The sequence below is a fragment of the Strix uralensis genome, chromosome 1 (genome assembly GCF_047716275.1).
Source record: "Strix uralensis isolate ZFMK-TIS-50842 chromosome 1, bStrUra1, whole genome shotgun sequence".
Lineage (NCBI taxonomy): Eukaryota > Metazoa > Chordata > Aves > Strigiformes > Strigidae > Strix > Strix uralensis.
The window spans coordinates 24910846-24926022 of record NC_133972.1 but is presented as its reverse complement, the minus strand read 5'-3'; the positions used below and the strand labels follow the sequence as shown (position 1 = coordinate 24926022).

Here is a 15177-nt window from a genome sequence, read left to right as displayed (position 1 = left end):
AATCAAGGAGGAGTGATGTTCTTCAGTTCACAAGAAGTAAAACTCCTGATAGTTGCAGGAAGTCAGGATTCAAAAGTGACATGAATTTCAGGGAACTATGAGGATTCTTGGTAGGGAGACAGTTTATTTTCTAAGTTTTCTGAAAGACTATCACCAGATTGGTCCAGATTTCATTATAAAAGACAGTTTTTTAAAATTCTCAAAAATACTGTCTGTTGTTCAGGCAATCTGCAGAAAGCACTTCTAAGCAGTCTTCTCTTTTGCTGCACATGGAAGACTTCACCAGTTTTAAGCATCTTTCATGAAGGCCACATCTGTTAGTGTACACTATGACAGTTTTTATTTTAGCAGTACAGAAGAACTGCATTTAGGTTATGCTTAGTGCAATTCAGCAAGAACCCATCCTTCAATTTTGTGTCAAATTCAATACTCAATGCATCTGTATTTTAATAAGACATGGGTCCCTCCCCTTTTTGCATTGAGTCCTAATGATTTAAAAGATGTGCTAAGTGGCTTAACTATATTTCAACTCAAGCAAATGTATATACACCAATACTTGATGAAAAAAAATTTCGAGGAGAATCATTAACTACAACTTCATTTTTCCTCACAGCATAGCCTTTATGCATGTCCAGGCAATGTGCTAGTACTGACATAACAAAGAATGTCATTTACTAGCATTGATACTACTTCAGATGCTCAACTAACATCTCATAACTAAAAACTCCACCTTCAATTTTTAAAACCGTAATGAATTAAGAACGGTCAGGGTTAGGTTAATGGTTGGACTAGATGATCTTCAAGGTCTTTTTCAACCTAGATGATTCTGTGATTCTGTGAAATTGCAGTATAAATCAATCTGACATAGGGACTAATTATGGTAGCCCAACTAGGAAGTGTTTTGAACACCACTAGTTTTAAAAGCCAATTACAGTTAAAATGTTGCTAAATAATTGCTTTATATAAATGACACTTTGTATGGAAAGCCAAATAAATTGTAACAGCTCTTTTTTTTCTTGCCATTATTCTTAGGTGAATTTATTGTAAGTTACTAAAAGACATGCAAAGTGCATGCCAGATGAGAACTCTGTATTTATAGCACACCAAGTCAGTCAGCAAACAGAATCTACTAAAAATATCCACAATGGTATGCAGCACACCCACCCTTTGGGGACTATTCACAGGCTGTGGTGGTCTGACTTTTAGACAGAGCAGACAGGGAAGAAGAAAACACTCAAGTAGGTCAGTTCCTAAAGACGACTAAGAGTAACAGAGTCAAATCCCACACAACATTTCATATTTTGTTTGGCGGGCAGGCAGACATCCTGAGCCCTATGAGATTTTTCTGCATGCTTCCTGACGTCTCTAGGTCAATACTATGAAATTTCCATGGACAAAACAGAAGAATGTCCTGAGTGAAAGTGAGAACCGGTCTCATTCTTTCTATGGCTTACCCTCCCATTTTTGCAAGCATCAGGAATTTGAAGCCTACTGAACAATAGATGTCAAAGAGCTCTGGATGCACACCGAGACATCCTTATGAAAGTCCACGATGATCATTTACAAAGGAAAGGTGGTCTTGGGAACATAGGCACTTGTTTAGGAAATACCTAACCAGAGAGTAGACAGCAAAAACTTTCCTGGATGTTTAAGAAGTGCTGTTCTGGTTTTACTCAGGTAATTGTGTTTTTCATACAAATTGTTTTCTTTTGATTGATAAGATGCAAGTCTTTAAAGATATTCCAAAATGGAAACTCAGAGCACTCAAAGCTTTCTCACTATTTCTTTCCATGGGTTAAACATCTGCAAGAACAACATGTTCCATTACCACAGTAAATGAACACAATTTGTAGAAAAGACAATATGTCTCTCCTGAAACTAATTAAACCATTAATGACCAGTAGACACAGTGCAGAAAAATCTTGAAAATAATACAAATTTGGTTCATGCATCTGCAAATAGCAGGGGAAACCTACCCAAAAATCTTCATAACATTATTCAAAACTTAAAAGTTTCACGCAAGGCTAAGACAGCAAATCAAGAACATGTATACAATGAAGTTTTCCATGAGCAGCTGGCAGGAACGGGAAGAGGAGAACTTACCCAAACAGATGGGTAGGCAACGCAGTTTAAAAATAGTTTTGAATTTCTAGCAGTGACAAAAGGCTTTCTTTATAAGAAAAAGAAATGACTTGGAAGATTGTTGGAGACTAGTCTGCAATTATGTGAGAACATGAGGAGAGGCACACTGTCAGGATATCAAGGTTAGATAGGTATTCAGAAGACATTAAAGAGGAAGGCCTTTGTTTGAACTGGCATTGCAAAGGCTCAATCAGGTATTATCGCTGTCTTGATAGCCAAAAGAAATATTTATATATGCTATTACAATTGGGCTGTTTCCTTTTCTTCAGACGATTAACTATTTACATTTCTCCCCTAAATGCAGTGCTGCCATTTTTATTATTTGGCTTCTCCTAACCCCTTTTGTTTGCTGGGCAGGAGGAGAAGCAGCCCTTCAAAGACCCTCTATCACTCACCTCAGTCATTACTCCAGTGTCTCAAGCCTCTCCTCATCACAGAGACCTGTCTCCAACTGAAGGAAACAAAACATGGCTCCCAGGAGCTTCACTAGCACTACCAGAAGATGCAAACACTTATTTTAGCCGATTTGTCCAAACACTTAACATTTGAGACTAAAAGCACTCTCCTGACTGAGCTGGAGCAGGTGGATGGTGGTGTTGAACTTTTTGCTACTTTCTCCTGTCCCCTCCTTAGGAGAGTTTACATCTCTGCTCCCAACCAGGAACTGTATGCTGCCCACTGTATGCACGCAGGAACAACAGAGCCCACTAAACACAGTGAGACCCTGAAAAGGGATGGGATTCCTCAAACCCATCTGTCAGAACAGCTCTTCCGAAACTCCTTATCAATAGACTTACCCTTGGACTGCTTTCCTAGCACACTGGATTTTTCAATCTGTATTTTGGTTAATGGAATGCTAATAAATTTCCAAAACCTCACGTATCTTCAGAGACTGCAGAAGTGACTCTTTCTCTCACTTAGGAGTCAACTCATCGGTATAACTGAAGAGAAAATGAAGCACATCTATCTATCCCCCGTCTGTGGTTGTTGTGAAGTTATGTGTATGTTTCTATTTCTTCCAGCTTTCAGACTGGTCTCCATTGTAACCTTCTTCTACAATCAGCAGACTTCAAGCCAGCCTCTCATTGTTATTGCTCTCATTTTTCCAAAGTGGACAAACATAGATGTGATTGTGTTTCACTGGTGCAGCCAAGTGAATAGAAACAAATCAAAACACCAAAGCAGCAACAGCCTCTTAGCTTTCACTGTTCTGCACCTTGTAAGACCTACGAACTGCAACAGCAAAACTATCTGAAAATGCACCTGAAAATTTTTGTGTTCACAGCAGCAAATAGCAGTGTTATCATACCTCTAAAAAAAGGCAGAATTTGTATGGAAAAAACATAGCTTTTATTAGACCAAATCCTTACACTCTTCCCTCATTCTGAATGAGTAGAAAGTAATTTAGAGAAATATATTTTATTGAAGATTCACTGGCCTTCCTCAAACATAAAAAAAAAAATTCCCAACTGCCAGGAAGAGAAGGTATTTTAAGTTGTACCAAGGTATCCAGCCTGAAATTGCAGTAGCAAGTTTCACTGCTTCTAACATGAGGCTATCCCAACAGTCTTGTTGCAAAGCACACTTCCCAACGCTTCTCCCACCTCAGGGGGCAGAGACCTCAAGAGCTACAACTTCGGCTAGCAAAACAGGAGCACCACTGAAGTCTGGAGTGTTGAAGAGTTTCACAGATTCTCAAAGCAATAGTACTTGTGTGATACTGGGAAAGAAGGGCAAGGAAGATAGTCATACCCCCCACCCAGAAAAGGTGTGAGAAAGATGAAGAGAACTTCAAGAACATATTCAAATGTACCATATAACTAAACAGATCAGATGGAAACCAAAACAAGATTTAAGTAATTCAGGTTATAACCTCAAGCTTTCACGAACTTTCTTCTATAGAATGAAGAATTCATTCATTACTTCTACCAGCTATTATTACAAACAAATGCCACTATAACATACCTATAAGGTTCAACCCATACTGTGCTATGTACATTCAGTAGCTGACAATAAATCCTGTACCATGAAGTACTTCATAAAAAAGCCTGATCATGATTTGGCTTAAGAACCTAAAAAGCCTAACAAGCTTCCTTCTCCTAATAAAGTTGAACAGATGCAACTTAATCTCCAAATTATTACTCCAAGTCTTGACATAGGCCTGAGACCTGTCAACAGTTGTATCTGACAATATATATTTAAAAACTTGTCTATAAATACATCCTATAAAATTGTATATGACCACATATAACACAGTCTGAGATTTCGTATAATACTTGTACAGTCTCTCCTCAATCAACTTGAATGAAAAACTGATGTGGAAATTTAAGAGACTCAATATGTAACATTTCTGCTATCTTCCGTTGAATTTTTACATATCCTTCCCTAAGAGACTTTTAAAGACAAAAAAATATTTAAAGGCTTTATTCTTGTCTTACAACAACATTCCCAAGAAGAGATTGAAATCTGAACACCAGAAGGATACTTATACTATGTGTTTTCACCAAGAATTCTCCCTGTTGTGACCACCCAGAAGGAGGATAACAAACATGAAGTGGGTTCTGAGGAGCTGTCAACATTTTAAGTGACAGAAGTAACACATCAGCAGTTACTCAAAGCAAAGAAATTTCCAAAAGACCATCCATTTTTAACTGAACCAGTTGTCGCAAGCATCACTGGCAAAACCAAGCTATATTGTAACTACAGCAGTAGCTTTGCTGCACTGCCAACAGTCTAGGCAGTAATACTTAGTTTTTCCTCTGTGTTTTTAAGAAGTAACTGTAGATCTCAAGGCCAATTCTTCTACATGTGGTTCTTAACGGAAGATAGGAATATTTACTGTGGGGCTGGGAAAGAGGGGAAGTTCCATTCACTGAGGAACAGAGCGGGAAACTACTGGTCAAAATTCCTAATAACAGTGTTATCACCTTAAAGGAAGCTGGAACTCGGCGCTGTGTTGCAAGAAAGCACTTGAACGTCACGCGCAGGTTTGGCCTCTGCATCTGGGAGTGCCATAAGATCTTATGGAATTTGGGTCTCACTCTGCTTAATACTCTAAGTCTATTCCAGGCATGCTTGCAGCACAAAAAGATGAACGCATGTATATTTCTTTTTTCGTGAGACCAAGGCCCCAATTATTCAGTAAATTGAACTCTCCCTAAGATGAGACATAAGGTTACATAGCAGTATTTACTCTGTCATACTTTGGTCATAAAGGTCTGAGGTCAGACAGGAACATCAGACCCTCACAGTCAGGAAAGGCTGCTGCTACTACTACAGTTCCTATTAAAGGAAGAGAGAAAATAACTGATCATACTTTCCAATACATTAACATACAATAACATAATACTTTTTATATTCTCGTTCAAATGGCATATTAACAAGCATAGTATGGATTTAAGTATGTTACATTAGAGACTTAATATTTATACATTACTTCAGCATGCAAAGCTGCTCAGTAAAAGTGACAATAGAGTGTAATTCACTAATGGCAAATTAATTACAGTAATTTAACAAATGCAACACCCACGTGTCACTGATTGATGAAGCCAAGCAGTATGCCTAAAAACATACATAGTTGGAGATTCAGTTCAACTTACGGAAGTTATTCGTGTTCTTTTTTATTTTCATTTTCACAGAATTGCTATGCTAATTATCAAAATTAATTTCAGTAGTTTTCGAGACAAAAAGAAACAATTCAGCTAATTTGCGAGTTACAAAACAAGGGAGGGAACTTCAAGCATGCTCATGAGATACAAGATAAATGCCAGATACCACACCTAGACAGGCTTGAGCTAGTTACCATCAGGCCAAAAACAATGCTTCAAGTTGTTTTTCACCACACTGATGCTACTGATGTATGATCTCCAGTGGGGCCACTCATTCTAAGCGTCTGGTTATTACAAGGAATCAAGCAAACACAAAGCACGTGGCGAAATAAGGATGCCAGCATTCAATGTGATGTGGTATAATGTATCACTGATATTACAGAATATTTAAATTGCAAAAAAGAGTGATGTTTCAAGTGAGGCCTTCTTCACAAGTGTTGCAGCTTTATGATTAAACAGTTATTCATCCCTATAAAAAATACTAAGATTTTTAGAAGAGAAAAAGCAAGTAGATTCATGACCATCTTGTGACCACATAAGGACAGTGTATTTTGAAACTTGCCACTCAAACGCCTAACATACAAGATGCCTTATTTATTAGTCAGTAGATGAAGAGAGTGTACCCCTCCTGGCGCTCTTCCTCACCAGGAAAAGTAACAAGCTTTGCATCATTTCAGCCTATATCCTCTTTAATATGCCAATTTCAGAGATTTGCAAAAGACAAAATATGGTGTAGTACAGCCATTAATAGATTATTGCGTGCCATAGAAAAGTACGATCAAATTCAGTTATTCTGAAGAGACCTTCCTGCATCTGAATAAACAGTTTCCTAGGTTATTGATCCTCATTGCTGCATTTACATTTAATCCAGTCCCTCCTGGCAGCAAGTCAGGTTGCAAGACAATGTTTAGGCAAGGAGGGGGAAAAAAAAGTTTTACCTTTGAGGAACAACTGGCTACATATTTTACCGATTCCCTTGTGCTTAGCACGAACTGCACGATACTCCGTGGTGGGGTACACTTTCACCACCAAGAGAAACACATGCATCTTCTTCCCCCACAAGCTACCATGGTGGCATAATGAGCATCCTTGCAACAAAGCACTCCTATTGAGCAGTTTGGTCCTATGAGAATAGTTATGTTTTCTTTCTGAAGGGCAAATATTCCTTTATTATAATAGGGTTTGACAGCTTTCTGTTAACGTTCAACCATTGCACTGGGAGGAGGCAGATTTTAGATGTAGGAAGTAACAGCTATGCTGTCTTCAGGGCAACACATTGGTGGCAAGCCACGTGACGGAAACCTTGCTCACCCTACAAGGGTCAGACTGAAGAAGCTCTGCTTTGGCTAAAACCAGGTTGCATTACCAAAAATAAGAAACCCCAGCCTACTACAAGTAGCATTCACAAATGGATTAACTAGAATACAGAAACATAGGAATTTTACATTAGCCTCCTCCTTCCTAAAAGAAAGCGTTTGGGGAAGTTGGTTAGTATTTAGACAGGTTATAATATGCACGTATATTAGAATTATGAAGAGAATGAATCCACTAAAAAAGTCACCTTGCATCTTAACGTTTGACTTACTCGACCAACGACCTTTAGAATAAGCAGTACCAAAAGCAGTCAGCAACTCTGAAAGCAGTTGGCAGCTTACAGGCAGATTTTTAAGGTAAAGAACGCAGGCAGTAAAATGCAAGTCCTACACCAGCCCCTATTCATCTCAGTATCACGGGAAAGACAAAAAACTATGACAACTTGCTCCACGTTTAATATGCCTCTTAAAGGGCCTCAGCTTCTCGGTTAATTCAGAGTTGAGCTGAGTGTTTCTCCTGCCTCAAGCGCACACGCGGCCGTCCTCAAGGCTGTACGGTGCCGGCGCTGCAAGCCTGCGCCTCAGCGGCACGGACAGCTAATCCGGCTCGGCTCGGCTCTTAGGGGGAAAATAAGCAAAGAAACTTCCTTTAACTTCTTTTTTTCTTAATCGACTTTCAGACCCGATAACTCGGAAAGAGGAACAAGCATCAGCCACGTGTTAATCAGTACTTAAAGAGGGGTTTGGTGCCATTTTAGAATAAACTGCGGAGACACATGATCCAATTAAATTCTAATTATGTAAGTAGCAGGCAAGAGTATTTACACAGGCACTGATTACAGCTATTACAGTCTAAAGTCGCGGCCGGAGAGGCTCCGCTTCCTCCTCGCCGTCCCGAGCGCACCGCCGCGGGCTTCGTTTCATTTTTAACCTCCCCCTTCACAGCTCTTGTGACAAACAATGGGGGACGCTCCCCTGAAAACCCCATCTCCAAGCCGTGTCACCCCCACCCCCGGGCGGGCTCAAGACTGGGAGAGCCGCCGCTCTCCCCGAAGTCACGATTCATTTACCCGTCCCGCCGCGGCGCCGGGGAAGGACCCCACACCCCCCGCGCCCCCCCCCCGGCCCGCCGAGCCCCCAGCCCCGCCGCGGCGGCAGAGGCCGCTCGGCCCTCCCGGCCCTTACCTCCGAACAGGTGCGGCGAGAGGTGAGCGGGCAGCGAGCCGATCACCAGCCGGGGCCCGCCGGAGGAGCCCCCGCCGCCGCCCCCCGCTGCCCGCTCCCGGCCGCCCTCCTCCGGGGTGCTGCTGACCGAGTCCTGCGAGCCGTAGGGGCCGCTGCTGTGGGGGATGTTGAAGGCGGACTGCGCGGCCCGGGCCCCGGAGGCGGTGGCCCCCCCTAAGGACCTGCTCCGGGGAGCCGACCCCGCGGCCACCGACGCCGCTGCTCCGCCGGCCGCCGTCGCGCCTCCGGGAGCGGCGTGAGGAGGCGCCGCCGCCAGGTGCGCGTACCGCCCGCCAGCGCCTGCCGAGCGCCCGCCGGTCCCGTTAGCGCCGCCGCCGCTGCTGCTGCTGCTGGAGGAAGGTAAATCCCCGCCCGAGTACGCCCGGGTGCGGCCATTGGCGGCGGTGGGGCTGCTCTGCTTCGCGCCCATGGTCCCGCCGCCTCCTCCTGGCGCTGCCCGGTGCCCTTCGCCGCCGCCTTCCCCGCGGCGCCCGGGAGTGGTGGGAGTCCGGCCGCGGCGGGGGCGATCCGAGGGGCGAGTCGCGCCGGGGACCGGGGGGGTAGGGGGGAGAGGGCGCGCCGGGGGTGGGGAACGGGTCGCTCGGTGGGTCGGTGCCGAGAGGGGAGAAGCCGCCCGTCAGGATCCGGCTCAGCTGGCGGCCCCGGGGCGGCCGCTGCTGGCGGGTCTGGGGCGCCACCATGAGCTGCTCGGGACGGTGCTGGCTCCCGCCGCGCGGCCGCTCGGCCCCGCCACCGCTGCTGCTGCTGCGCCCGCCGCCGCCGGGACCGCCGCCGCCATCCTCCTCCTCCGCCGAGCCCTGTGGGGGGCAACGGCGGCAGCAGCGCCGCCGAGGCCGCTCGCTTGCCCGCGGCGCGCCGTGCCTGTGCCGGGGGAGGCGGGAGGGGGCGGTCACCCCGGCGCAGCCGCTCCTCTACCGTGTCGCCATACTGGGGGCGGCACCAGCGGGCGGGATGGGGAGCGGTTACGGCGGCAGGAGCCGCCGCCTCTCCTTCCTTCCCCCCCCGGCGAGGGACCGGCCCCTGGCGGCGCGATGGGCCAGGCCCGCCGCCTGCCCCTCTCCTCCCGCAAGGTGCGGGGCAGGGCCAGGCGGGCGGGCGCTGGGCGAGGCCGCCCCGGGGCCGCTCCCCTCGGCAGGGCGAGTCCCCGAGACCGGGCTGCGGCGGGAACCTGCCGGGACACACACAGACACACACAGACAGACACCCCCCCCCCCACACACACACACACACCCACCCCCCGGGGCGGGGGGAGCGGCTGCCCGCTCGCCTGAGGGTCAGCTCCGCCAGGTGCCGGCTGCCCGCTCGCCTGAGGGGCCGAATGCCGCGGGGTGCCGGAGCGGCCGCCCCGACGGGGAAGGAGGTAAAAGCCAAAGTGCCGCCGGTGGTTGCGGGCCGGGCGCGGCGGCCGCCCCGCCTCCCCCGCCGCTTCCCCCGGGGCCGCGCTCAGTGTCGAGTCCCGCCAGGTGAAGGGCGGGAGGCGGGCAGGGCCGGGCGGGAGGCGGCCCGCTGAGGCGGCCGGTGCCCTCCTGCCGCGCCGCTGCCCGGTTGGCCGCGGCAGCCTCGGCGAAGCGGCCGGATGCCCGGGCCCCGGCTGAGGGCCGAAGGGCCCCGCCCGCCGCTCCCCGCGCCTGGGCCTCGGCCTGGGCCTGGGCCTGGCGGGGTAAGGGGCCGCTTCCCCGGGCGGGGCCTTCCAAGGCGGGCGGCTTGCTGTGAGCCTGGTTCTCGGGGTACAGGGTACCTGCGGGGGAGAAGCTGGACAAGAAGGGTGGAAATCTCTTTCATCTTTGTTTCACAGGCGGTACAGGAAAATCCCGTAGACCTCAGTCTCTCACTTAGAGAAAAACTCCCGTTGTTATTGATGAGGTTGACTAACAGCCAAAAAGATTGGCCCTGTGAATTATACCGATGTGGATAACGGGCTCGGTTTGCTCATGACAAAGCGATCAGAGACATAAGATTATTTTGTTCTTTAAAGGTATGTGATATTGCATGTCATGTACATTGAATTTATATGAACATGATTCCTACAATCGGTCATCCAAGGTAAACTGCTTGTTTTTACGGGTTACCATCTGCTCTAAAATAAGGTATGTCACCGTGAAGCAGCGCTGTACACCATCCCGGGACTCTGTCACACCATCTAGGTAGGGATTCCAACTACATTCATGACATTCATGCCAGTGTTGCAACGGCATAGCACCCAGGCTATTTCACAATTAATACAATAAACCAGGTCAAAATCTTAATGGCAAAGTGTTATGTAACATACTATACATATTATGTGCATGTAATTATTACATGTACATTATTATATGTATTATGTATATGTAATGTACAAGCGTAACACATACATAAGATGTACACGTGGGGTATCTCTGATGCTCACCCTCAGATGTGAATAGGTGCAAAGGCCTCCCTTTCCCCCTCTTTTTGCCATCTCCATTACAACTGCGTGTGGCTGCTTTCTGGCATCAGTGCAGCTCACAGTTCAATTTACAAGAAGCGGTACCGTAACTGGGGCTGGCAGAGGAGGCTACCAGCCCTAACTTGTCGTTCTGACACTGCTTTTCTGGACAGCTGAGACACTCTGAACCTCATTTAGAGGATGCTGCTGTAGACGTTGCCAGTCTCAGTAAGAGGCACAGCTGTCTCACGAACAGCTTGGTCTTTTGTGTGCTGGGTGCTGGGCAGACAGCTGGGGTCGATAATCTGCCGTCCCAAGCTATGCCATCTCCACTTGTGAATTCTAAGCTGCAGTCTCTGCTACCAGTGGTAGATACCCCAAGGTGGATCAAGCATGAGGACTTTCTAGTTTGGTTTCCTACAGAAAGAAAATCAGTGTGAATATGCTGTCTGCTCTACCACCAGCTGCTTTTGAAACCCTTGACCAGCTTCAGCCAAATCTCTCAGAGACAATAATAGTATAGAAAATAAGCAGTTATGTAGAAGATAGAGATCCTATTAATGTTCCCACAGAAGGGAAAGCTGCCATAGGAATTCCTGTCTTGCTCGATTCCAAGAATCCGCATGGGCAAAGGATGTTGCAAACATGACTCATAATTTCTGCTGCTCACAGAATGCCTGTGGCATGTTCAGCCCTATTGGAGCAGGTTTAGAGGACAGCATGCTCAGAGTTTTATGGAGTTTTTAAAATTTCCACTACTGGGTACTAGTGGAGCTGGTCAGCTGCTACAATAAACAGCATTTTGAAAATAGCACATTGCTACACAGTACTTTCTGTAATTTCATTACAGTGGATCTGAGAGTTGAGCAGGTATTAAACACAGATTATATTTGACTGTGAATAACCTTTTATTCAATTTAGGATTAAATGATAAAAGTTGATGGGGGAAAAAAAACCCTTAAGACATCCAAACGGTTACTCACTCTTCAGAAAATTACCTTTAACAGCATAGAATATTTCACAGAAAAGAAGTCACAACAACAGGACAGCCTGTGTTCCCTTCTCAGAGAGTGTGGCTGTTCCCAGCGCAATGGAGTGTTCTTTTTTGGGGGGCTTCCATTTTTGTTTTGCATCTAGGGCATGTATTTGCAGTGCTCTCACTATCAAGTGTAAGTCTAAACAGGTCACATACCTCAAAGAACACCTACATCTTCAGAAAAGCAATGTGACGTGCTTCTGAGCCAGCTTTCTCCCCTCCATTCTTCACAACCCCTCTTAAAAAAGGTTAAATAGAATTTTTTCTACATATGGAAAATTGCTTTATATAGCCAGCAGTACAGTTAGGTTTTCAAGCTAACATTTCTTCTAACAAATGACTGTCTGCTAGCCGTTAAGTCTTGTAGAGGCAAGTACCTGGCACTGTAACCTCCACCCATTTGTTCATTAATACACTCCAGAAGTAGTTTGCATAAGAATTTCAATTTCCTACCCAGAATAGAAAATAACCACTGACAAGAGGAAACAGTGCAAAAAGTAGAAATCTTGCTGCTGACCATATTTCCACAGATCTCAAGGACTCAGTGGAGAGCAGATAGTTCTATAAAAATTTACTTCTGTTGGCCTATATGGGTTATTATTCGTGTAGAAACATATCTAGGGAATCTTGTTTGTACTTAAATAAGCACAAAATAGGAACTAACCTTCTTGTTCCTTGTCCAGGATAGTGGAAAAAAACTAGTTTAGACAGGCAAATATACTTGCTGTTCTTTGTTATAAGCTGCATACCTCCACTTCAATTCTGGTTACACTACCTTGTCTATCAGCAAGTGAAAATAATGGACTTGTTTCTTGACTAGTTTCCTTGAAAATACCAGGTGACAGGTGTGCCCTAAGCATACAAAATTGGCTGTAAATTCATAATATTGCACATTTTGGAAAATGTGTGCTGATAAATGAAACGGGTCTGAATTTTGCTCAGCTGTGAGCTATGCAGACAGATTATCCTCCCTCCCCTCCTGCCCTCTTCTTTGGTGGCTTTTACAGGGAAACAAGGTTTCAAGCAAGATTTCATTTCTGACAAAGGCATCTGACCCTGAGCTAATAAAGCCAGCCAGAGGTTTGCATTCTGTTCAGAACACTGAGATCAGGCACTCAGAACACAGATCAGGCACTCCTTTCTAAAGGAGAAAGGTTTAAGAAGAAATGCACACACTCATTACACACAGCCTGATTTTATAATTGCTAGTGTGGGCTCCTTATAGGGCTTGGGAAACTAGATTTTTCTGAGCAGATACCAAACTAGAGCTGTACGTTGTGGTTGGAAGAGATCAATGCGGTTTTTACATTATTGTATATTTCAGCTGTTTGAAATAAATAGCGCTGCACACCCCTTCTTCACAGATACTGAAAATAGAGACTTCTGAATTGTTCAGTTGCTCATAGAGAAAGCAAACCAGAACTGTTTTATCCCTCTAAAATAAGATGTGTAAAATACACATGCCTTATATCTGCAGCTAGAGTAAGCCATCCATCAGACAAGACTGTTATATATTTGCATCTGTAAGCTAAAGGAAATAGGTCCCTGTCAGTGTGACTACAAGTTATACATAAACCTATTATAGGCATCTTTTTAGATATTCTTTGGTATCAGTGTACCTCCAGCTAGTAACTGGTATTTTGAGAGATGCAGGAGACCCTATTATCCAGTATCTTAGATTTTCATTTGCATTGAATAACTCTTCGTACATATTTACTTTAATCCTATGAAGATTTACGCATATGCTTACACCGATGTATGAAAAACAGTCCTGCAACATGTTGTGATCGGTCTTCATGGAAAAAAATAAAATAAGCAGCTTGTAAAGCTCGAGGTTTGGGTCCTAAAATTATTCTGGAAATATGTGGTGATGCTTACTAGAATAAAGAAGTTTGTCCTTGCTTTATAAAAATTCTGTTTAAAACCATCCATCTTTTGTTTGAAGTTTATGCTTTTCTGAAGTTTCTATCACGCTTTCAACAGTATGCTGTATTTTGTACCCTGGAGTTACCCGTAGAGAAAACTGATGTTCACAGAAAAGATAACACAGTCTTAAAAACAAACTGACATTTTGACTGGACTTACTGATTGACCATCTTGTACAGGAAGAAATACTTGGAAATAACTTATCTGAAGAAATGGCAATTTGTTCTGTGAGCTCTGTTACCACATGCTATAAAGTAGTACTGTAAGAAATATACTTTAGTCTAACAATTTTAATAGGAAAGAGTATTCACCATAATAATTTCTAAGCTGTTCTACGTTCACAGTTTTATTATCGTGGCCACTGAGTACCTCTGTAGGTAAGCAGATGCAATACCAAATGCCATTCATATGAATTTGCCATTGTAGTGCATAATCAGGCCAGTGTTGTTACTGGTTCTCCAATAAACTATGTTAGTTTTACTCGTTGGTGGGGTTTTTTGTTAGCAGCTTTGCATGAATTTTCCCATTGTAGCTTCCCGACCTTTCATGCAGCTATAGCCCCGCCCCCCCGCTCTCTTTCTTCAGAAGCTACTGTGCAAACCATTTTTATTACATGCTCAAGGAGTAAGAGAAAACAAATAGTTCTTAGACTATGCCCATATCTACGCTAAAGGCGTTTGCACCAACTCATAAACGAAGTGACATCAATACATGTTTATGTGGGCAAGGTGGGATATGCAGATCTGGGGGTATGGGAGTCTGGGGTAGAGGATTTGACATATAAAGGTCCCATCCAGTTAATTTTTCTGTTTCTGTGATTTCTAAGAGGAGGGGGTGGAAGACAAACTACCAGATGGGAAGTATGTTTACTCTCTCTTGTTTTCAGATCTCGTGTATCAGCACCCAGCAATGCCAGCTGAGTGCGGATTCAGAAGCTGGGGGAGGACTGTTGGTCGCCTCAGCTCCTTTTACATCTGCAGAGGGAAATAGTGATAGTCTTTCAAGGTATATTCCCAAATTACACTTTTTGCCTTGCAACGTAAGGTGCGAGACCACGAAACCCTTCTGCACCTAGAGAGGCATCTGGCTTTACAGCGAGCCTTATCTGAACAATTCATGATAGTTAATAAAGAAGGCACTTCAGGTCTTGACACAGTGAATATTACACAGGTAAATCAGCCTTCAGAAGCTGATTGCAGACAAGCTCTTTTACAGGATACATCTTTCATTACCAGTACTAATTGCTTGAACGCTAGACATCTGTAGAAAGAGGTGAGTAAATGGAAAACAGTATTACAGAAACAATAACAGAGTGAAGTATGTAGGAATGACAGCAGGTGGTAGAGCCATGTGACATTAGATTTGCCAAGTACAATTTGTATTCTCTCAGGTTCTGTATTATCTGCCAAATATTACCTTAACTTCTCAGAATCCAGGAGAAAAAATACCTTTGTCCTTATTTTTGCACAGGATTTGCCAATATTTTCAATTTATAGTTTTAAG

The 15177-nt window shown here is 44.8% G+C and overlaps 1 protein-coding gene across 1 annotated transcript in view; it reads right to left on the bottom strand.

Moving 5' to 3' along the window:
• ZNRF2 (zinc and ring finger 2) overlaps positions 1-9150 on the bottom strand; it is a 56767-nt gene extending 47617 nt beyond the window's left edge. The window contains exon 1 of the mRNA XM_074860398.1: positions 8249-9150. Coding sequence (XP_074716499.1) covers positions 8249-8717 — 469 coding nt within the window. The 5' untranslated portion in view covers positions 8718-9150. The remainder of the gene's footprint in view (positions 1-8248) is intronic.
• Between the last annotated feature and the right edge of the window lie 6027 nt (positions 9151-15177).